The 25,434-nt window shown below is 43.8% G+C and overlaps 1 protein-coding gene across 3 annotated transcripts in view; it reads left to right on the top strand.

The window, feature by feature from the left end:
* The window catches only part of DPP6 (dipeptidyl peptidase like 6), a 1,240,611-nt gene that overhangs the window by 368,324 nt on the left and 846,853 nt on the right, over positions 1–25,434 (top strand). Inside the window, exon 2 of one of the 3 annotated variants that reach the window (XM_083189039.1) lies at positions 16,619–16,727. The exons of the other annotated variants lie outside the window; for them this stretch is intronic. Coding sequence (XP_083045165.1) covers positions 16,668–16,727 — 60 coding nt within the window. The 5' untranslated portion in view covers positions 16,619–16,667. The remainder of the gene's footprint in view (positions 1–16,618; positions 16,728–25,434) is intronic. 3 annotated transcript variants of the gene reach the window in all.

The following is a 25,434-nucleotide window of genomic DNA, read 5'->3' as shown; positions in this document are numbered from 1 at the left end:
TTCGGGGGGGTCAGGGCGGTGAGGGGGACCGGCGGCGACGGCGGAGGACACGGCGGGGACCCAGGGCAAGCTCCGTTGCCAAGGAGCATGTGAGTGTCTCATGCGCGCGTGCCCCTGGTGAGAGCCGGCTGCTGGCAGGGGCTGGCGATTCTATCGCCAGCCCCTGCAAGAATGAGGCTGGCTCCATCTGTACCCCATGAGATTCTACTGGAGAAGAGGATGGGGCCTATGTTGGAATCCATAAGTGAGCATGTATTAATGATTGTAGTACAGATGGAGCCACTCTCGTTTAGCGGCGGTCTGGCAGTCGGATTGCCAACCGCCAGCCGCTGGAAGGGGACACGCATCAGGGGCAGAAAGGGGGTTTCCAGAGGGGCGGAGCAAAGCACGGAGATGGACACTTAGTATATGCCGGGTCAGTTAAAGTACTCAGAAACCCCCCCCCTGTGTGCGCCACTGCGCATGAGATGCTCATGCGTCCCCGTCCAACGGAACTCGCCATCGGTCCCCGCCGCTGTCTGATGGTCCCCGCTGCCTGTGTAATAATAGACCTACTTCAGCAGTTGATGTTTGGTCTGAGTTGTCTGAGGCACAACTCTATCGGATACAAAAGGAATTCCGGTGAGCTGCCGGGGGGAGTTCAAGGGAAATCAGATGCGATACAGTGCTGGTGCTAAAACACCTGACATGTGACTGACAGCTGCATATACAATTAATATTATGGGCAGCTCATTCATTCCCCTAATCTCATGCGCACGGGACCACAATAGAATGTCGCACACATGCGATTTTGGCAGATTTCACCCGACTTTTCGGGCCGATCTGCTGGAATCGGGTGAAATCAGCCAAAATCTCTCCAGTGTATGGGCACCTTTAAAGAAATGTGCAGTAAAAAAAAAAAAAAAAGACATTGACGTAGCATGCAAATCAAAATGAGGGACTGACACAATTGTTTTCTGTATGTTATTAGAGCCATTAGCTACAGAGTTGCAAAGATATTCATCGTATTGTGATATGAACCATTGTACTGTACTTGTTGCAATTTTACAATCTTTATTTGAAAACTTTTTATTTCACATCTGAAAGACTGTTATTATTTTTCACATTGCTAAGAAATTCTTCACAAACTCTATGGTCATTCATGCAACAAGAAAGAAATAATAATGATAAAAAAAATTGTCATTGTGTCTCATGCCAAGGGTAATAAACGTAATTATGAAATTCAGTGCACAGTCGCTGCTCCTCCTGCCCAGGGAAGATAGACTCTATTAACAATAGAAAAATCTATTCTCCGTTATGACGCAGACATTTCTTGTAAAAAGAAAAAAAAGGATGAAGAAAACAACTTAATACTTCAATTTATGGACATAAATTATGGTGACATACCTGAACTGGCATATAGTATTACCACCTGCTTATAATCTGCTGGAATATTGAAAGAAGACAGAGTAGTGGCCAGAATTATTTAGCTTAGTTCTATTAAAATTTGTTCTAGTACATTGGCTGAATGTACTGTATGTTCTGTGCTACTGGTGGAATTGAAGCAGTCAGTTTTGGAGATGTAATTTCAGTAAGTTGATATGTACAGTAGGTGATAAATAGACACCAGCGTAAATAAATATTTTAGGCACATTTGTGGTTTGGCTGGGTACACACTAGATCCGGGATTGTGGCCAACGGTACCACCGTCAGGACGAGGTGTGGTTCGGACATACACAGTGAGATATAGTACACGAGTGCACGGTACAGTATATCATTCCTGTCTACATTTTGGGTGTCCGGTCATCCCATTGGTCATGCAGCACAGCATATGGAACGACCTCAGTATCAAAGGGTGGGAGCGTGTGTGCCCGATGTGCACAATATGTTGGCCTGAAACACCAGATCAGACAACATATCTGCTGGTGTGTATTATGCAGATTATTGTAGGGTCACCTGGGAGTGGAGTATTACGTGTCCATGCAATACTGTGTCACTCAAAGAAAGTGGCGAGATGGTGCCACACAGAAGACCTAACCAAGGCCACCTTGGACCGATGCTTCAATAAAGGAGCATTATACAGGTTGAGTATCCCGTATCCAAAATGCTCGGGACCAGAAGAATTTTGAATATCGGATTATTCCGTATTTCGGAATATTTTAATATTTCAAGGATGTATTTTGAAGTATCTTGCATTTATGCTGTATAAACACATCAAGCACATGAAATGCACACAAATATATTTTATTTGTTCAAAAAACAAGGTTTCAAAACATGAAACAAAATTTGTGTACTTTTTCAGATATTGAATTTGAATGCCAAGCAATAATTTTCTTGTACATATATAGTGCCAGTTACAAATCATTCCCTCAGTAGTGCTGTTACAGATGTCCCCAGTGAGTTTTTAGCAAAAAATTATTTTTTTTTAACTTTCTGGAATGTACGGTTTTCGGAATAATTCGGATAACGGATATTCGGATACGGGATACTCAACCTGTATAGATAATAGCAATAGAAAGCTCCATATAACTTAATATCAATACAATACATATTTGGCAACATAAAATGTTTGCTTAAAGCAAAGAGAGCTGGCGGATAGGGGCATAGTGTTAGCTTTTCTACAGAGCCTCTGTCGGGATTCTATGTATGAGGATGCCGTGGTATGTCTTTTAACCACTGTCTGACTCCTCACCACCACCAGGATATCATGCATGAGAAGGGACAATTAAACCTCCTCAGTCACAAGTGTGTGTAGCGCCTGTCATTCTTGCAGGGGCTGGCGGTAGATTCGCCAGCCCCCACCAGGAGACGTCCCTTTACTATGGAGCTCCCCGCCAGTCCCCACCACTTCGCCGCCGGTCCCCGCCACCCGATCCCACCTCTCCGCACCGCCCCTAACCATGCCCGTCTCCCTGAAGCGGAGACGGGCAAGGTTCGCATCCCCCGCCGACAGGAAACTGGGACCCTCGTGCGTGTGGGACACTCGCATGTCCCAGTCAGATGGAGAGCTGGTTCGCCAGAGGGGGCGAGCCCCAGTGCTCAATGAAAATGTGTTTGAAATGCTCACAATATTCTTCTCTTGTACCTGCTTTGTTCCAGCGCACGCAGAGTGTAAAATCATGCAAATGGGAATACATTCAAGTGTGCCGTAGTCACTGCGGGTGAGATGTTTCAAGCCTTCCAAAAAGTGGATAAGTGGAGGAGTTGCCCAAAGCAACCAATCAACTCCTACTTATAGATGTATACAATGTAATTGATAAGGGCTGCCTACAACCTGATTGCTTTAGGCAACATCTCCGCTCTTTAGAAGGCTTGAAACAACTCCCCCGGCGGTTTCCTACTGTTGATTGAGATCAATTCTCGATTTCATGAATTTCAAAAGCAGACACATTTTTTTTCTCATCTCAAGTGACAATAAAGAAATCTTCTACTACTGTAGGTTCTGAAGACTTTACAGAACAAAATAAACCTACTTTTGTGGGAGAGGGGTTGTATTATTGGGACATGATACTACTAATACACTATAATCCTACAAGAAGAAAAAAACATCAAAATCTATTATTACTGTATATATTTTTTAATATCGTAGTTTGTTGTAAAATGTGGCAGCAGATGTAAGTTAACCTTTGATTTTGTTTTTTCAAAAATATTTTTTTAAATACATATTTTTCACAGCATTTCAATCTGTGGTTCAGCAGTGGAAAAAAAAAAGAATAAGCAGAGAAAAAGAAGAAGAGCATGCATGATAGTTGTATCATGCATGTAATTGGTGGAATGTATGTACAGAGACTTCTATGTTATCATCCAGGGTTCCATTCTCTACTACTCTGTCGCTCATGTACCACTGGGAGATTTCTCTGAACACTGATATTAAGAGAATCACATTCAGAAAGCTTCTTTCTCAGCCAGGAGGCTCTTAGGAATGTCTGATAAATTCAGTAATTTCATTCTCCACCTACAATCCAATTTCTTGGCTTTTCTTCTAAAATGCTCATTATTCATCGATATACTGTACACAGGAAAATTGTACAAGCATATATTCTCCTCATACTGTACATGGGCTTAATGAAATCAGTCTTATATGTGGCTTTAATACCTTTGAATGTGTTTTATTTGGTGCATGTGTACATTACATACTTTTGCCTTTGAAAGGAGAAGCAGTGGAGTAGCTACAAAAATTGGGCCCCTAAAAACATTGGCCCTTATTCTGTTTCGAGCGGTACGGCCCGCGTGCGGCCGTACCGCCGATGTTTTCCGTCTGCACATGCGCAGAGGTCAATCTGCGCATGTGCAGGCGAATTCGCCGCACATAACGTTAGTACGCCGCAAAGGGGGCGTATAGGGGAGTGAGGGGCTTCATGCCCTCATTTCCCTATGTATACGCCCCACGTTTCATGGGCGTTCCCATGCAAACGCGGGGCGTACGCATGGTAATGAGGGCATGACGCAACTCATGGGGGCGGAAAGCTGACGTCGCCGGATGTCAGCTTTCAGCCCCCATACAAGCTACCACACGGACGATTGTCCGTGTGGTCTCAGCTTGCGGGAGCTGCCGGGGCGTGCGGACCTGCCTTCGATGGTCGACGACCATCGAATGCAGGGGGCAGCTCCCACCATGGTGGAGGCGTACGCCTCCACCATTTTTATGCGGATCGCCAGCCGTCCGTGTACGGACGGCCGTGGCGATCCGTAGGGTGGGCGGGGATTGGTTTGTGCGGCCGGAGCCCCGTGTGCGGCTCTGGCCGCACCAACCAGAATAAGGGCCATTATCATTTTTACCTACATGCTTGTTTCCAGGGGTTTCAGGCTTATTGCGAAGGGTTTCACACTCATTGCCAGTTGTTTAATGCTCTATACCGTTCTTGGAATCCTGGCACTTCCAGGTGTTGCCATATGTGCTTCACTTCCTTGACAGACAATAGAAGTCCAGTAGGACCTCAAGCATCTGTCTTCTCCTAGGCGGCAGCCATTTTTGGAGGGCCGTTTTCCTCAGATTCTATGCATAAGGCCAGACAGCAAGGAATCTGCATAAACGGGCTCCGTCACCCCACAAGCCACCTCTTGTTCTGCGATGGTATTGCTATGGCACTGAGGAGAACTGCAGAAACTGTCATGGTGAACGCTGCAAACACTTCACATGGGGTTGGTGCAGAGTGAACTCAACAAAATCGCTACCTTTTCCTTCCCTGAAGTAAATGCATATAGTCTCCCATACATACTATATGCAAAGATGTCTGGATATTAGCAAGCACTAGCCATACACATGACTTGTCACTTGTAACCATCACTGCCATTTGCCAAAGCCTTTGGTGCAAATAATCATATTTATGCTTGTGTCCCAGTCTGCAAGTCTGCTGATCTCACTGAACTTTAAATACTGTACATACTTATCATGAAAATGAACGCCCAGTTTAATCTCAGTCACAGACACAGACACAAACACACACACACACACACACACCATATTTGCCTACTTTGTAACCTGTGTAACTCTACTCTCTGGTAGAAGCCACTGCAGGGCACATCAGAGGGCAAGCAGAATGGTCTCATCTTTTGTTCACATCCCCAACATAGGGAGCAACCTGCGAACCACTGTATTTAGCCCTGCCCCTTCACACAGCTCCCGCGATTGTATGTCAGTGGCATCCTGACACTAGGAAGCTGGTAGGATGCGGGAGAGCCACCTACTCTTCCTGGCTGTGGGGACTACACAAAAATCATGAGCAGCTTACTGGAGGGTAGGCAAGTATGATACATATATACAAAAATGTTGTAAAATCATTTCAATATATTATGATGCCCAATGACATGTTCTTTTATGTTTGAGTCCAGTACTTTATATCTATTTCAAAAAGGCTGCTATTGTTTTTTACATCTACCAATTTGAGTTGATAAAAAAATGTTTATACTTTTTCTTTCCTGTAATTATTTAGCTGTGTTGTGCATTGGTTTTCCTTTTACTTTATTTGCACCAGTGTCAGCATTGGTTGGAAATCTAAGTGCAAGGCTGTTTCCTTCTTCCAATATTACTCCAAATCCCATGTGTATTTATAGCTGTAAACAGGATGAGATATTTATGTCCGTGCTAATGTATGCCCATATGTTATACTGGGCCATGTATTAAAAATTCTGTATTAAAAATTAAAAATTCTTAAAAAAAAATATATATATATATATATATATATATATACTCACTCATTATGTCTTCAGATATGCTGGATTTGCTGAGGTTGTGCTTTGGAAGCAGGGGAATCCGGACTTGTAATAGTGTCTATCACCTTAGTTCTAGTCATATGTTCCACATACTGTATGAGTCATCATAAATCAACGACACTGTCAGTGATATCTATGGCCCTTATTCTGGTTGGTGCGGTCAGAGCCGCACACGGGGCTCCGACCGCACAAACCAAGGGCCGCCCACCAGACGGATCGCCACGGCCGTCCATACACGGACGGCTGGCGATCCGCTCAAAAATGGTGGAGGCTACGCCTCCACCATGGTGGGAGCTGCCCCCTGCCTTCGATGGTCGACGACCATCGAAGGCAGGCCCGCACGCCGCGGCAGCTCCCGCAAGCTCAGACCACACGGACAATCGTCCGTGTGGGAGCTTGTAAGGGGGCTGAAAGCTGACATCCGGCGACGTCAGCTTTCCGCCCCCATGTCATGGTAATGAGGGCGTCATGCCCTCATTACCATGCATACGCCCCGCGTTTGCATGGGAACGCCCATGAAACGCGGGGCGTACACATAGGGAAATGAGGGGCTGAAGCCCCTCACGCCCCTATCCGCCCCCTTTGCGGCGGACGAAATCCGTCTGCGGCGAAGGGGGCTGCACATGCGCAGAATGACCTCTGCGCATGTGCAGACAAAAAACATCGGCGGTACGGCCGCACGCGGGCCGTACCGCACGATTCTGAATAAGGGCCAATATCCGCAGATATATAGGCTTGAGGCAGTACTGTCACACCAGAGGACCATAAACATTAATGCATGGAAGATTGATTCTTGATTTGAATTGATTCTTAGAAAATAACATATTGACCTAGCTTCAAAGGGGGGAAGTCATAATATGTGTAAAAGTATGTAATTTCCTATGGGTTTATTTAGGCATAACCATATTATCACTTTTGAACTGAATCAGTTGAGCTTCATTCAGAATTCTACATTTCTACAATTCTGCAATTCTATTCTGGCGTTTTTTTTTTTTTTTAATCTAGCATCAAACGTCTGAGGTTTTAAATTGTGATTTACAGGATAATAAAATGCAGAGGCGCTGGTTAAAATAAAGGTTTTGCTTCTATGGCCCAAACCATGTATCAGTAAGAGAAAATAGCGTATAAGCACCTGAGCTTGTTAGATCAAGTACTGTATATCAGTGGCGGAACTTGTGAGTGGTTGGCGCAGGTGCAAAAATATAATTCCCCCCCACATTGCCTTCTCCACCACAACCTTAGTTCACAATATGGCCCGGTTGCAATGCACCTGCTGCACGAAGAGTCCTACCTTCCAGTGAGTCCAGGAATGTAGTGTTTGGGGTGGCAGTTGGTGGGGCTCCCCTATCTGAATTTTGGACTGTGCTGCAGCTCTGCAACTGCACATGCCACTGACATGTCCAGTAACAGAGCATCTTGTCCCTCCTGGAATGGGTCATATATGAAGCAGTGTGCTCTTAGTGTGACTTTAAGAAGCAGTAGTGGCTAGAGGTATTTTTTTTTTAAATTTGTCAGCCACATAATGCGTTTATGTATTTACATTTTCATATTAAACATACAGACCACCATTTATACGCTTATTCAGTTTTATGTAATAGAAAGGAATGGTAACGCAGTGATGCACAAACTAACGCAAACACAAGGAAAATTGCACAGAACTGTTTAATATTTTAAGGGGGAAATGTATTAAATCAAATGGCCAAGTGAGAAGTTGTCCAAAGCAACCAATAAGCTTCTAGCTGGCATTTATCAAGAAATTCTATAAAAATGATAGGTAGAATCTGTTTGGTTGCTATGGGCAACTTCTCTACCTAATAGTGTCCTATTGCAGACTTTGGCCTTCGGGGTATTCAGTTGGTAAATCTACAGTAAAAAAAGTTAATGGGGCGACCTCAAATGGTCAACATGCAAAAGATACTCACCGTCATAAATGGTACAAACAGTGATTGAATCTTGTGGGTCATGTGACTGAGAGCCATATATTTGCCTTCATTGAATTTTATACAACTGTGATCCACTGTGAGACATCTAAAAATAATGTGGTAATGTGCCACCACCAGAAGAGGATGCTAGCTAATGGGGCCAAGCTCCAAAGAGTTTTTGTAAATGGGATATTTTTTCAGTACTCTTGGAACCCTATGGGGCTGCTTTTGGGAACTTAACGAGAGGGACCACACACAGGCATCAATATGGGGTTGTGAACCTCCCCCGGGTGTCACCCAGGCTCCTCTGCAGTAACAGGAAGTGCTGCACTGTGACATGATCTGCAGTGCCCGGTTTCTGTCACTGAGAGCAGACCAGCATCTCCGGGAATGTTGTCCATGCCTCGGGAGGCTAGACTTTTTGATTGTGCATGGGGGATTCTATTACGGTGATGCATCTGGGACTAAATATCACAATGCTCAAAAATGTGTCAATCTGCAAAACTAAATGTTACAAGTCTCAGTTACAATTTCATGCTACCCAACTATCCATATTTTGGTGTGACAGTTATTTTGGCACTTCCCACCATCCCACCCATAGGCGGTTCCCAAGGTGGGAAAGGTTGGGCGGTAACTGTACTTTATGTGCGTGGCATCTAAACAGTGCCACAATTGGCTGGGCATGCCCCAAAGGTAATGCAAAATGTAATGCATTTGTATTTAACATACTGTATGAATGGAGTGCCCCATCCCAAACGTTGGGAGGTACTTTATGCAATCTAGATGTCAGTGGGCAAACTCTAATTGACATCTTTATTAATTGAAATTTTATTTATTGTGTGTATAGCTGTCTTTTACAATTACTCCATTGTGATCCTACAACAAGTAATAATTCTTCATAACAAAGAACAAGTAGAGTACAAGAATAGGGGTGATGCCCCATTAAACTCTCTTTATATATAAGTACACACCTGCCGGAGAGGTAATGTGTAAACCTACCGGTCCAGCCATCCAGTTTGGCTACCTGGCAAGTAAATAGCTCCTTTCTTTGCATATTGCATATGCCTGAGCCAGTAACAAAACGTTTGGCCATTCCAAACTGCACATGTGCTGGTCAATAGTGCCTGGCACATGAAACCTATGGCCGCCCATTTTCCGGACAAAGTGGTCACCCTCATTGTGCGCTGCAGGAGCGCAAGGATGTTCACTTATGCTACGTACGCAATACATGATGTGTGTGTCCAGAGAGATTGTTAGTGATGTGACCCGGCGGTGAGGCCAGCATCGGCAGTTGCATACACCATACACACTTGCCATTACCGGCTGCAGTAAGCAACGGCAAGAGGAAGGGGGGGTTCCAGGACTAAACTGCTATCTACAGCATGGCATTGCTAGCAACATCCACCAATTGAGCTGCATGTACATATGTTGAGGGTGTTGCTAGAGACCCATGTGAGCACGGAAAATTCATTTCAAATATCATCTAGTGTGTACTAGAGTGTGTACTAGGGGTCCGGATCCCCGAGATCCGACAGATCCGAATATCGGGGATCCGGGCCAGATCCGAGCCGGCTCGGGTGTTCCCGCCTGAATTCCGGACCAATAACGAGGCCGAACGTCATCATCGCGCTGTCGGATTCTCGCGGGAGCGGAATCTTATAAAAGACGCACGCGCGCCCGCCATCTTCACTCCAATCTTGGAGAGGGAAGAGGGTGGTTGGGAAGCTCCGTGTGCTCCGTGCTGTGCTCTGTGCCATGTGCTCCGTGACCTGACCTGTGCCCTCACTGCCCTGTGCTGTGCTCCGTGCCATGTGCTCCGTGCTGTGCTATGCTCTGTGACCTGCCCTCACTGCCCTGTGCTGTGCTCCGTGCCATGTGCTCCGTGCTGTGCTGTGCTCCGTGACCTGCCCTCACTGCCCTGTGTTGTAGACTTGTGGCCTGAGCCCTGTAGTGTGATTTAACTAACTAGGTGCTGCAGTGCTCACACGCAGGGGCTGCAGTGTCCACTGTCCAGGGGCTCTCCTGTGGCCGTGCCCTGATGTGATTTATTTAGCCCTAAGCCCTGTGTTGTGATTTATTTTATTTAGCCCTGAACCCTGTGTTTTTTTTTGTGATTTAACTAACTCAGTGCTGCAGTGCTCACACACAGGGGCTGCAGTGCTGCTGAGTAGTACACTGTGTACAGGGGCAGCATTAATACAAGGGGCTGTGTCCAGTGTGACGGCCTATATCTTATCCATTGTCCAGTGTCACAAGTCACTCACGACATATATCCTGTGTCCTGTCCTGTGTGACAACTGACGACATATCCTGTGTCCAGTGTGACGACATATATCCTGTATCCAGTGTGACGACATATATCCTGTGTCCAGCGTGACGACATATATCCATTGTCCAGTGTGACGACATATATCCTGTGTCCAGTGTGACGACATATATCCAGTGGCCAGTGTGACGACAATATATCCTGTGTCCAGTGTCACAAGTCACAACATATATCCTGTGTCCAGTGTGACATGTAATGTGTGCTGGCATATATCCTGTGTCCAGCGTGACATATATCCATTGTCCAGTGTGACGACATATATCCTGTGTCCACTTTTGGGATAGTATGGATGGATTGATAAATGTTTGGGAAGAAGTAGTCCCAACAGCTGCTGATGGTCAGCGTACTAGACCAAGTGCGTGGCTTCGGGAGGAACACATGTAATGTGGTGAAGTGGTGAGGGAGGAAATGGAACGCACGCCTAGCCTGTCTGATCAAGTTTGATAAGGAGGTAACTTCACAAACCACGTGACCTCACGCCAGATAGGGGTCTTGTTAGATATTAAACTAATCAAATGTTCTCTTCTCTTGCTAATGGTGTGGAGGTTCTAAAAGAGGAGCGCAGCTACAAGGGGGGGGGGGGGGGTTATTAAACTGCCACCCTGTCTGCCCCTGTAGTGCTGCTCTGCTTCCAACATGTGCCAGGTTGGAAGTGTAAGGTCCACATGTATGTGATGCCCACTGCTGTCGCCTAGCTTAGTCATCCAGCTACCTCGGGATAACCTTATGGCCCTACTACAGTATATGAAAACGATTTTGTGAGCTGTGAAGTGATCAAAATTGTCTAGAAATGAGTGGAAACTAATGTTATTGAGCTTAATAACACTTTAGGGGCAAAAACAGGCCCGAAAACTATTATTTTAGCAATTTTTAGCATTTTTCCAAATAAATCCAGATCCAAAACCAATACCAAAACCCGCAAGGGTGGTTTTGCCAAAACCAATCCAGATCCAAAACACGAAGGGAGATCCAGATCCAAAACCAAAACCCGAAAAAGTGGCCGCCGCACTGGCTTAACTCTGCATCGGAAAAATCGGTGTTTTCTCCGCTGTTTATCATTTGATAAATATGTTGACAAGAAAATACTTGAATTCTACAGCAAAAAACGCTGGAAAAATAGTTTGTTTGTTTTTCCCATCAAGAGACCAGTAAGTCTTGAGTCTGCCAAACAAGCATAAGAGACTCCAAACAGTTTATAGATAGTGATGAACTTAGAAAAGTCAATAATGACGCAGAGTGAAAGTTAGAACACAGTGATATCAGTATTTGTACTGTAGCAGCATTCGTCTCTCTCTCCGGGCCATATACCAGCCGATATTAACATACTGTAGGTGTCTTGACACATTTTATTATAATATGTGTTCAATCTGTACTCCTATAACTTTTCCGTGAAGCACTCCCAAAAATGCTGACTGGGACAAGACAAACAAATTGAGTGTCGAGCACCTTGTGGGAGCATGACACAGGTGATAAAATGCACATGATTTATGGAGTTTTTTTCTGTTTTATTTTTTGGAATTGTGTCCGTACAGCATTCACTTTGTATCTCTTACAGTTACATATAGTCCTCTGAAGAGCCTCTTACATTATTGATAGGAATAAACAAACCAGGGAATCTATCCAACTCTATATCACCATAATAATAGAGGCCAGTGGAGAACGCTAGTGCAGTGAGTGCAGCCAAGCAACAGACTTACCGAAACCGCCATTCGCCTTGCTCATTTCATCACAGTCATTTTCTTTTCAGTTACCAATATTATGTTAGTAGTGCCCAGTGGCGGTGGGTTAGGGCGCAAATATATATGGAACACTTGATGAATATAAACCGATTCTTTCCCACCACCAATGGTGGTCGTGGGTCAGATGTGGTTTTTTCCCCCATGCATGCTGCATCTAGGCCGTCCATCTTACACACATATATGTACACACACAGTGTATGTGGCGGGATTGGCTGGCCTGCCCATTTATCACCATCCACATCTGAGCATTGCGACCATCTAATGATTTCTCCGGCAGCGACGGCATGCAAGGGGGTGTGTCTTCATTACACATCCCCTCACATGGTTGAAACAGGAAACGGCGGGGGGGGGGGGGGGGGGTCGTTCGTGCAGGCGGCGTTACATGTCTCACTAAGCAGCACATTTTTAATGCTTAGTGAGTCGATAAGAATCACCCCCTTACCGAGAAACCATGCCTTTTGCCTGATTTGCTTATTTATGCAGAAATGGAAAGTCAGTGATATCACAGCAGCTCAAATGAGTGCAACCTTTTCAATTTACAGTACCTTTGATCCCATTAGGTACTGTGGAAACGTCAGCATTGGGCATCTGTCTATAATGGAGATTTAGCATGAGGGATGTTAGGTCAATGCTAAACAATGTGTTTTACCTTCATGGTTCATATACACATTTCAATTTTGGCATTTAATGATCCTTTATTAATTCAGCGTTACCAAGGTTAATTTAAACTTTAGTATTTTATCTATTGTATGCTCAGATAATCCCTTATTAAGTTTCAGAACATACTTGTTATATAAAAGACAGGTACACCATGTTTCTGTCTTATTTCCTCGTGCAGCTGTCCAAGGCCCTCGTTTAAGGGATTATATGGTCCATTTATTGTGGAATCCAAGAATCATCTTTTTAATGAGCAACAATAAAGCGTGTACAGAGGACTGCCAAGTAAGAATCAGAACGCACATCAGCCTCAATCCCTCTGTGCCAGATGTGTTCGCAATGTATCACACCATAACAATGCAATGCAGGCACTTTTGGCAGAGAGGATATTAATAGGTGCAGAAGTTATGATAAAATAAAGGACAAAACAATGAATCAAGCAAGTTTATCACTGGAAAGCCATAGATGTGTTTAAAAAGTAATCATGGGGAAAATTAATCACTGATCAATAACAGAATATGATATAGAAAATGTGCAATACAGACTTACAGGTGTAACAAAATAAGGCAATATTTGCCCTCTTTGCCACCCTGTTCTGTGGGGGGGGAGGGGGGCAATGACTATATAGTGCAAATTTAATGTAGATTATATGAATTGTAAGTAAATTCAGTGGCGTGGCTACCGTACGGCAGCCACCGGGGCTGCTTGGGGGAGCAAGCGCCAGCAGGGCGCCGCTGGTGCTCATCAGGGCACACTGCTCAGAGCCGCCCCCCTTACGCCTCCGCATGCCCCCGACACCGCATTCCTGCCTGGTCCGGCACCGCAGATATCCTCCTGTTGTGTAATGAAATATTACACGGCAAAATGGCTGCCCCCATACAGCAGACAGTTTTTTAGGAATGTTAGAGGAGCCGGCGGCCTCCTCTAGCATCCTTAAAAACTGTCTGCTATTAGGGGGCAGTCATTTTGCCGTGTTATTTTTTATATCTGCAGGAGACGGAGCCAGGAGGACATCTGCGGTGCCGGACCAGGAATGCAGTGGCGGCCCACCTTTTCTTGGGTGGGGGGTGGGGGGGTGGTGATGTCAATTTCAGCAGGGGGGGGGGGGGGGGGCAAAAATATTAGTTACGCCACTGAGTAAATTGTACAGAGTTTGCAAAGATTGCATAGCACTCAAATCTAAAGTCGAATAGCAAGGGAATCTCACCTTAAGGGTACACACCATAAGATTATGTGCCATGTGACTGGCATAAATCTAGTGCATACAGTATGTTACTATTGCAGACCAGAAAGCATTTAAATAAAGTTGCCACTTTACGTATAGTTGTAATTGCAACTTTTTAAATGAATGTAAATTGTGACTGCAATTTGGGGTACAATTACGCCAGCTCTGCATCAGCTCCGTAATGCTAAAATAAAACCTATGACTACAGAACGTTGTGGGAGTAAGATTGCATACAACCAAAATCATTTCAGAAAATGCGAACCACTGGTGAGAAAGCACATAAAGGAAATCTGAAATTCTTAGGGCTCTTAACATAATGGTAGACATTTTTGAAAACTGTTCTACCGGAAACTGTGTGCAAAACAAGTTGTTGCCAGTAGCGACCGGATTTTATCTTTTTTTTTACTTGGTTTAGAAAATTAAAACAAATGTTTGAAAGTGTGGAAAAGGTAATACCACACTACAGCACTACAGTCGTACACTTTTTCTCTCTCTCTCTCTCTCTCTCTCTCTCTCTCTCTCTCTATTTCTCTCTCTCTCTCTCTGTATATATATATATATATATATATATGTATATATATATATATATATATATACATACATATTAAATGGATATATTCATACATACAGAATGGATGTATACATACATACAGAATGGATAGTCATCATATATAAATATATAAATATCCTGCTCCAGTTGCTGTCTGAAAATAACAATTCTAGAGGGACATCAAGCCCTCATACAAAATCATATAAAATTCATTCCTTTCATTAGTAAGGCATAAATGGACAATTGTGGATTTCCTAAGTGATCTAACTTAAGGGGCCTTCAAACCATGTGTAGACCTTCATCACCTTGAAAAATCTGATACACTCAGCGAAACGCGTCGGTGGGACCCACAAATACCCTTCATCTGGTTTAAAGAAAACTGGCAGCCATTCTATTGGCATCCTCCTCCATTAGAAAACCTTCACTTGGCAACTTTTACTACTACTGGCAATCTACACACAGCCTTTGTTTATTCTGGTAAAGGACACCACCACATTGGGAAGCTCCACAAGGTCCGTGTACTTCCCCCAGCGGCTCCACTTCCAACATCTGTGTTACCGCAGAATAGTGAGGACTACGGACCCAAGCCCGGAAATAATCCCCATCTTCAAGTGGTGAGACTTTATACCAAAAATAAAATTGCCACACATTTTATTCATCCATAGGAGGACCTGGCATACCAGTGAACTTATTAAACACCAGAGAGGGTTACTAACTGATTCTTATTATATGTTTTTAATGTTTTTTTTTAAATGTGTCTTATTGCATTACTATTGTTTTTTTAATAAATGTACCGCTTTCAGGCAATCCCTTGATATTAATGTTATTAATCTACCAAACAGCGCTGCTTCATTTCTGTTGTATGCAAACCATGTGTAGACCCCTTAAGAATCAGCATCTAGCCATCGGTAGGGGGCAAACCATGTGTAGACCCCTTAAGAATCAGCATCTAGCCATCGGTAGGGGGCAAACCATGTGTAGACCCCTTAAGAATCAGCATCTAGCCATCGGTAGGGGGAAAAGCATGTAGTCGAGTCCCCATTCAGACAGCTGTTTGGGGGTGTGACCACCTTTACATAGGGGGGTGTAAAATTTACAATTTCCTTTTTTTTTCTTTTGTTGTAATATTCACTACTTGCTGTAATTAACTTTATCCTTAACATCAAGGGGTCTATTTACTAAGGCTTGGAGAGAGATAAAGTGGAGAAAGATACAACAAACCAGATCCTAATTGTCAAGTTACAGGCTGTGTTTGGTTGGTTGGTACTTTATCTCTCCCCAGTATATCTCTCTCCAAGCAAATTGACCCTATAGGGTCTTGTGTAATTCGTCTGTAGATACTGCCTAGCTAAGGTATGCAATTGAATGGTTGACAGTGAAAAGGTCGACAGTCATTAAGTGGACCACTGATGGTCAACAGTTAAAAGGTTGATACAGCAAAAGGATTGACATGTATTAGGTTGACATGTTCAAAAGGTCAACACAGGCAAAATGTCGACATGGAAAAGGGTCAACATGCGTTTTTCATTATTTCCTTTTAAAATCGACTCTTTTCATACTTTGCCATCCAAGTGAGCATAGAGGGAGAACATAATAGAGAAGCGAGGCACCGCATTCGAAGCATGGCTAGTGCGGCGCACATATATGGTGTCCATGTAAACCTATATCAACATAGACACCCCCCAAAAATAAAAAACAAACCACGCATGTCGACTTTTTCCATATCGACCTTTTGAACATGTTGACCTAATGAATAGCGAACTTTTTGCCTTGTTGACCTTTTGACTGTTGACCAATAGTGGTCAACCTAATAACTGTTGACCTAGACACTGTCGACCATTCAACCCGTACCCCTAACTAAAGGATACTGCACCCACAATTGAGTATTGTGGAATATCATAAGTAGAACCCGATCCCAATAGATCACTTGCCTGTAGACCGGCCAACATGCGATCTGACATGATCGCACTCTCCTTGCTCCTGCTGACCCGGTCTTTTTTCATTCAGGCAGCGTGTTGACCACCGACAACACTCTGGGAGCAGGAGCGCACTCCGCATGCCAGGCATGCGCAAGATGTCCGGGGACTCATCGGATCACATGAACGCTATACCCCAGGTAGGTCATCTTTTGTTATCGGGTTTTACTTATGATGTGAAATTCGTGTTTTTTTACTCCTAAAAGCGACCTTCTTAATCATTTTAGCAATCATTTTATTGATTATTCACTGTATAAAATTCAGAATTAGTTTATAACCTATATACAAGGAATCTATTTCCAAATGAATCATCCATCCCCCAAAAAAGCTGTAATATCAATAACTGGAATTATTTATTTATTTATTTTTGGCTTTGCTTTCTGAGCATTTCAAAAAGTTGAGTTTTAAATCTGAATGCAAGCTGAGCGCAATAAGCTTTAAAGCAGATCCTTTCTAACTGTCCATTTATGAATTCCAGTTACAGTACCTCCTGGATAATACATACAGACAGTGTGTAGGGGGAGATAGCCAAAACCTTCAAGAGAGAACAAGTGGATAAGTTCCCCTTACAACCAATCAGCTTCTTGATATAATTTATCAAGTACATTCTAAAAAAGGAGAACTAACAGCTGGACATAACTGGATGATAGGTCGAAGGTAGGATTCATCTTCCCCAATGTCACCTAAGTGGGAGTGGTCTACTTATTCATTGTTAGGGCATTACAACCTTAACAACATCAAAAGTGGACATACTGGGGCAGATGTATTAAGCCTTAACAAGAGATAAATGTAAGGGTGATAAGGAGAGATAAACGTCCAGCCAATCAGCTGCTAACTGCCATGTTACAGGCTGTGTTTAAAAAAAGCCATTGGCTGATTGGCTGGACGTTTATCTCTGCTTATCACCCTTACATTTATCTCTTGTTAAGGCTTAATACATCTGCCCCAGTATGTCCAGTTTTGATGTTGTTAAGGTTGTAATGCCCTATTGTAATGCCCATTGTAACTTATAAAGAATTACACTGACAGATAACGTAACAGGTGGGAATATGCAAGCAGAAGAGTAGAAGTAAATTGTCCTTACAATTGCCGTAAACTATTTCTATATTTCAAATAAAAATTTTTACAACATTGTGATTATAAATGTAAAAGTTGTGTTATTAGGCCTCATTTTAAAGACAATTACCTACTACAATTGTATTCATTTTGTGATTTGAAAGTTTCAGAAAAGCTTGTTTCCTATTACGTCACTTGTATTATTCCCTAACACATTGCATAAACAGGTCACTGATGGGCAAGTTTATTTATGATAACTGGATGTCAATGTGTTCATTTTTATCCGTGATATTTGGGGAGTGTGATGCTGTTACAGTGTTTTTCTTCATCTGTATTTCCTAAGTGACTGCACAGCTAGTAACTTCCACTCCTCAGTTTGATCTCTGCCCCTGGTGCTGTTACAGCATACTGTGAGGCCCTAAGATGTGTTAATTAAATGTCATTTGTATTGGTGGATTTCACAGTTTGTTTAATAAACATGTTTCCCAAGGAATTAGAGAATCTAATTATATGAAAAATGTAAAATAAATTGCGTAAATAAATACAAACTAGAACTATATAATGGCAAACACAGTACAGGGAAGAAAATAGAAATTTGGTTACCCGGGGCAAGTCAGTAATTTGGATCCACAGGTATGGGTATCACATACAGCACCAGGGGCATGCAACCACCTAGCTTCCCTCTAGTTGCGGCCCTGTACAGAATACTTCCATATCCTCCAACATCTGAAGAGCAAAAACCGGTGCAAATCCGGAAAGGGGGCATGGGCCATGGGTAAACGGGGCATGGCCACACCCCTTTCCTATACAAACAATGTGCGGTTAGAGAACCAAAAAAAGGGTACAAGCCCTAAAAAAATGGTTCTGTACCTGACAAAAAGATACAGTTGGAGGGTAAGCACCCCTGGTCTGTTGTTACTGAGGGGATTTTTTGAATCATGGGATAAATCACCGTAATAGCAAAAATTTGGCATTTGATTGAAAAGGACCTTAAACCAGAGAACTGTGCAAGACATTTCAATTCATTAGCACAAAGACAACATGTACTTAAATCCAGCTACTACTTCATACTAAGTCAAATTTTGGACAGCATTAAAATATTACATGTCCCCTCAATACTGCCCTATACATTCACAGTACAATCATCCCCTGGGCACCTCGGCATGCTGAGACAGTGGGAAGTGACTAATGATATCACCATCACAACTGCAACAGGTGGCTAAAGAACTTTCCAAGGCAGGACTCTGGAGCAAATCACTCTTTCCACCTACTGTACACCCGCTGTAAGGAAACATGTCCAGTGTTGTGTTTGCTCAGCCAGCTTTGGAGAACAGGCATCTGAAAGCAAAAGGGAAAATGTGCGCTGTCATAGGCAGACAATCCAGATGTGATATCCATCCTCCAGCAAGGAAAGTTACCTGAAGAGGTGCGGCGGGGTCTGTGTGACACCCACATGAAGATCAAGATCTAACACAGACATTAATTATCAAATTTTCCTTTTGGGGCTCGGGGGAGCACTTCCCGGTTTGCTATATCTGAGGAGAACTTTGTTGCTGTTCATGTAACAGAACTGGCTAAGCTCATGTCCCTCCCGAGGGGATGGAAGTGCAGGTTACTCATTTAGGAGCAGGGTACCGTAGAATATTCTGGTAATTCCTTTTAGCTTTCCTGAGACGTTGGGCAATAATTATTACACCTGTCTACTTAAATACTGAATGTAGTCAAATACATTGCCGCCCCTCGTCGTGCCGCCACAGCGATGCTAGCGCATATATACTAACATATGTGACTAGCATCGCAATGCGGTGATGGAGGGCCCTCCATCCCCGCGATACCTAGGATGTAGTGTCCGGGTATCGCGGTGTCCTGGCGAAACAGGCCACGGTGTCCTGGCCGCCTCCTCCTCCCCCCTGCAGCCAGAAGGAGGAGTTTGGACGGAGGTGATGTATGCCATGGACTCATTGGAGTGGGGTCGGCTTCTGCAGCGGCTTGCGGTGGCGATAAGAAGCCCATAGGCTTCTATAGGTTATAGCCACCCAAAGGTGGCAATGCCCTGGCCGGCAAAAACGCGGCGGCCAGGTGTTAGTACATTTGAAAATGCAGTAAATCCCCCGGAAACAGTGGGATTTACTGCATTTTTACCTTTGTACATCCCGCCCTAGGTCCCGTGTTAGACTGTCTCTTCTGCCTCTGTGCCTTGCAAATGTGCAACTAGCACTGAGTATGCAAGAGTCACTGTACAGAGGTGACCTGCGGCCTTTCTAATAATAGCACTAACTATGCCTATGACACTTCAGTTTTCTCCTTAGCAGCCTGGCTGTCAGCCTCCTGTGTAACACCTGAAGTGAGATATCAGTCCCTCTATTGGACGCATGAGCTTACACTTTCCTGCACTGTTTTAAGTCTCATATAAGTAAAAGTAAAGCTAGCTGCTACCGATAAGCTGGTCTATAATAGCAGATGTGTTCGGTATAATTAACTGTACCACTGACAGACCTGCTCTGCTCCGTCCAGGCAACGGTGTTCAGCAATCTCTCCCCATCTTACAGCTGCCAGTGGCTGGGGGGCTCTGTGCTCTTTCAGTGCAGTGGTTTTCAGCAGGATAAGTCATACTATGGGCCAGATGCACTAAGTTTCAAAAGTGATAAAATAGAGAGTGATAACAAATTAACCAATCAGCCTCTGCCTGACATTTTTTTCAAACAGTCTGTGATATGTCAGGTAGGAGCTGATTGGCTGGCTGTGTATCACTCTCCATTTTATTACTTTTGAAGCTCCAGTCTCTTAACACTCAAGGACCCCAGAACCAGCTTCCAGCATTAAGCCCTGGCCAGCTACCCAGTGGCGTAGCTACTGTAAGGCAGCCCCAGCTGCCGCTTGGGGGAGCAAGCAGCAGCAGGGTCTGTGTGGGTGCCGGCACCCGCTCGACGCACTGACATGCTGCTGCCTGCCACTGCTCACTGACTGAGCACCAGAGGCGAGTCAGCAGCAGCGTAGGTGTGGCCATGGCAGAGATGACAAATCCCCCCACTGATTCAATTGACTGTACACAGAGCCAGCTATTGGCTACTGTGTACAGGATGAGTGGGCAGATGGGCATGCTAGGGCAGCCTGGGATGCGTCGGAGCCAAGGAAACCAGCAGTGTCTGCTGGTCTCTCTTCCTCTCTCCTGCTTCAGCTTCTTCGTTATGCGTGTGACGTCATCACGACGCACGGTGAGGAAACACGTTGGAGAGGAGCCCAGGGAGGGGGGGGGGGGGGAGAGCCACAAACTTTTTGGCAGGGGGGAGCAACCCCCCACAAATTGTGGTAGCTGGCCAGAGCTTAATGCTCTTAAAGCCCTCCCCACGCAGCACTCATCTGTCTCCTCCAATACCTCACAGAGCTCTCCTCTTTGCAGATAAATTAATTACTAAATTATCATTGTCTTTTTCTAACCTACTGATTGCATAGTGTGGGCGGATGTACCATTTTCAGGGGATAAAATAAAAGCCTCTAATTGGATACTGCCATAATGACTATTGATCATTAATCGCTCTATACAGTATGCCCATATCTATTGGCCAAAAATGCATTGAGGCTAATTGGATTACCCCCTAAATATTTGTCGCGGCTTCTTCTGAGACTGAAATGTATGTGCATAAATATTTGTACCTCTCCCTTACCCCCCACTAAGATGTAGCCTTCTCCTGCTTCTGAGGAGCAGGGGCGGGGGGGGGGGGAATTTTGGCATGTGCTGGGTGTGGCGCTTACAGGCACACAGCTACTGTAAAAAAAAACAATGTTCTTTGCAGTGAACTCCTACTGGCCGGCAGTGTCTGCAGGGCTCGTTTTTCTGGGTTCAATGGAAAGAAACTGATTATCAAATAAATCTGCCCTATTCCATTCACTATCCCATTGTAACATTGGGAGAGATTTATTACAGCATAAATGACTACATTCTTTTTCAACACATTTATCTTAGATATTTATATCCTTAATACCAACCAGAGTACATTGAAAATTCTATATGCTAAACCCTATGATCATTTTTCCCCCCTCCGGAACACACATTAGAAGGGACACATTATTAATCACCAATAGCAAATGTCCGCAGGTCACCCTATAAGGCTATCATTTATAGGTGTTACAGTCAGTGCTGTATACTTATTATGCCTAATGTGCAGACTTAAACACTCTGTACTGTTCAACTCAGCTTCCCTACCTCTTACTTTATCCATTGATAATTCCATAGCGGTTGCAGTACTGTGAGTCACATGGCAGTAATAACCGTGCTCTGTGCAGAAAATCAGATCTATTATCCCTAATAGAAAGTGCTCTATAAAACATGACTGGATCACAGGAATATGGAAGGGAACAGTTGATGCCTAGATTTGATTGTACAAACATATTCTATTCAATTTGTAATGATTTTGTTTCCACATGCTTTGTAAAATTGTACTTATGAAATTAAATTTACCTCCGTGTACTTTCCCACTTATTGCAGGATGCCAGCCAAGGTCCACTTCTCATTGTTCCTAAATAGCAGAGTACATCGTCTGTGTCTGATACATGTCCTACAGAGCATAATCCACTGATCTCAGGATTCTACTTTAATTAAATAAGCAAAGATTGAACTATATTTATAAAACATACTAATCATACTTTTTATTTGTATTGCTATTTTCTAACGTGCATATTAGAAGATGAATGCAAGATATTATCTATGTTGGACTTCCCGAGCCTTTTCCTACCTTCAAATGGATTTTGCCACCATCTTTAAGGTGGTGGGAATTGGGTCTTGTTTAGTGGCGAATGTTTATCCATGTAGCCAGGAGGCAAGATAAAAGCTGCCTCCCCCCCTCCCCCATAGATAGCTATAGAGAGGGAGAATGAGATAGGGGGAGCGATGGAGAGAAAGAGAGTAGGAGAATGTCAGGCAGAGAGAAAGAGGTGAGAGAGGGGGGAACAGGCAGAGAGAGAGCGAGGGCGGCTAAAGACTCTGTTGTCTCCTGGAGTTCTGCCACGGGTCTTGTTCTATATTTTATTGGGATGCATTGTGCACATTCCAGTAGCAATTTTGCAGGGGTGCATTTTGACTAATATAATAAAAATCTTCAAAATCACAGACATAAAATTTATCATTGGAAAAAAAAATCCAGATTCTCCCTTGGTCCCATGATTATTTTAAGATATATGGGAAATATATGTAAATACTGCAGGTGGAGATAAATGTGGATGACTTGGAGTCGACCCCTAGACACGTACAACTCTGAATTGACCTGAAGGAGTTTATTTACTAAGATGGGAGTTCTGTTGAAGATGGGATGTTGCTGCGGGCAACCAATCAGATTCTGTTATCTTCCTGAACAGGGATGGGGATGTTGATCCACACATCCCAGCATGCCCTGCAACAGTTGTAGCATGGCCACATAGCAAAACTGGAACAAGGCAAGTTGGGATGTGTAGTTCCACAACAGTTGGAGGGCCGAAGGTTCCCAATCCGTGTTCTAGAAGGTGCTAAATAAGAAGTAGATTCTGATTGGTTGCTATGGACAACATCCCATCTTCAACAGAACTACCATCTTAGTAAATAAACCTGAATTTTCTATTAAATCATATTTATATTTAGCCTCTCCAGGACAAGCCTTTTCTTGGGAGCACCAAGCTCGTTATACCATTTGGCCTGATACGTGGGAGGAGGCGGGTCTTAATGATGCAATTTGTATCTTTTCAGCCCCATCACTTCCCTAAAAACCCGTTATTCCTCATAATGGCCCTTATTTTGGTTCACTCGCAAAGGCAAATTCCTTCTCAAATGGACAAAACCATGTGCACTGCAGGTGGGGCAGATGTAACCTGTGCAGAGAGAATTAGATTTGGGTGGGGTTTTACTTCAAAGTGAGATCTATATTGCAGTATAGAAATAAAGCAGTCAGTATTTTCCTGGCACAGAAACAAAATACCTCACCCAAATCTAATTCTATCTGCACATGTTACACCTGCAGTGCACATAGTTTTGTCCAATTGAGAAGGAATTTGCTTTTGCGAGTGAACCAGAATAAGGGCCAATATCTCCAGGATCCGGATGCTAGGTCGACAGTGTCTAGGTCTGCAGTCAATTGGTCAATACAAAAGAGTCGACATGTGCAAGGTCAACATTGACAAAAAGGTTGACACAATCAACGTGGACGCTTTCGACACCTGAAAAGGTTCTGATTAGTTTGGGGGTTTTTTTTGGACTTTTTCATACTTTACCATAATTTTCAATCCATGTGGACTCCGATTGAGAATGGTAAAATGTGCAGCGGTCATGGAGCAAGGCACCTGGTGTAAATCATGGTGAGCGTAGCAAGCCATGTGACTGAACACGCTACACTAATTGGGAGTCCACATGTTTAGGTGTACACATTGACACAAAAAAGTGGAATACTCATTCTAACCTTTTGGTGTTGACCTATTGATTGTAATCCTAGACACCGTCAACCCTATTATCCATACCCAATATCTCACTCCCCATCTGAAAGTGGTGGTGATTCGGGTGGTTTGCCCACTATTCCCGGAGTCCATCATTAGGAAGTGTTTGTGATGTAGATGATCCGTCCACTATCCTTGAGTTTGGGGGATAACCCAAGATATTGGTAGTCTCCCACACATTCTGAGAGAATAGGTAAGTATAGTACAGTATGTACTGTATTATGTTGGACTGGTTTAATTGTTAGTTTTTAAGGTTCAGATTCATTTTCCATTAGCAGTTTTGGGAAACATTAATCAAGTATGCCTCTCAAAATGTGCTAGTCAGCCACGTGCGCAAATACTAAACACACGATTGGCATGTATTTTCTGTGGTATGATCAGCGTGGACACTATGTTGGTTTACATGGAGTTTCTTTTAATTATGCTTAGCCAGGATATCACCTGTGACATCAGGAAAATGCTGGAATTATGGAAGATTTTAGGGCTGTAACATTTCTTTGCAATATTCAATGGTGGGCTTGGTGACACTGGTCAACCTGCCGAGGTCCCAGCTCGGAGCATTAGCTGTGGTCAAGGACAGAGAGCACAATTATTAAGCTTTGTTTCAATAGGAAGGCTACAGTATGTGGGATAATAACTGAAAGTTAAAATTAGGCTTTTATAGAACTCTGATCTTGCAGTAATAAATAAACCCCTTTGAATCAGACTGGTCTGGGCTCCAGTGCCGTAATGTACAATGTTGGGCCCTTGCAGCAGCTTATTAAATCGAAGCTCTTGTAAAAAACACTACACTGGTTTTTATAATGCAATGAAGACAACAATAAATGCAATTTTTTATTAACTGAATTTTTATTACCACTTATTAAGCATTCATCATATTTTTATTTCGCAAAGCACTTCTTTATAAGAGCTAAAAAAAAGTGTTACACAAACCACAATGTGGTTTAAAATAAAAGTGAGTAATTTTCAACATTAACACAAAAAAAACACTGAAACAAAACAAATTCAATGTACAGATGGAGCCCTTTTCATTCAGCCGGGGTCTGGTGGTCGGATCGCCAACCGCCAACACCAGCCAGCTGCCGGAAGGGGACGCGCGTCCCCTTTCCGAAGGAGATCTCCGTCGGTCCCCGTCGCCTCCCTATTGTTGTCCGCCGGTCCCCACCACCTCCCTGCACCCCCCCCCCTAACCCTGCCCATCTCCCTGTAGCGGAGACGGGCAGGGTTCGCGTCCCTCGCTGCCTGAAAACTGGGACGGTCAGATGGAGCGCTTCTCCGCCAGCGATTGCCAGCAGGGACATTCTGGCGATCCCCAACACTGGGATCTGTAATAAT

The sequence above is a fragment of the Crinia signifera genome, chromosome 5 (genome assembly GCF_055691185.1).
Source record: "Crinia signifera chromosome 5, ASM5569118v1, whole genome shotgun sequence".
Lineage (NCBI taxonomy): Eukaryota > Metazoa > Chordata > Amphibia > Anura > Myobatrachidae > Crinia > Crinia signifera.
The sequence above is the reverse complement of the archived record's forward strand: the minus strand, read 5'-3'. Positions and strand labels throughout refer to the sequence as shown.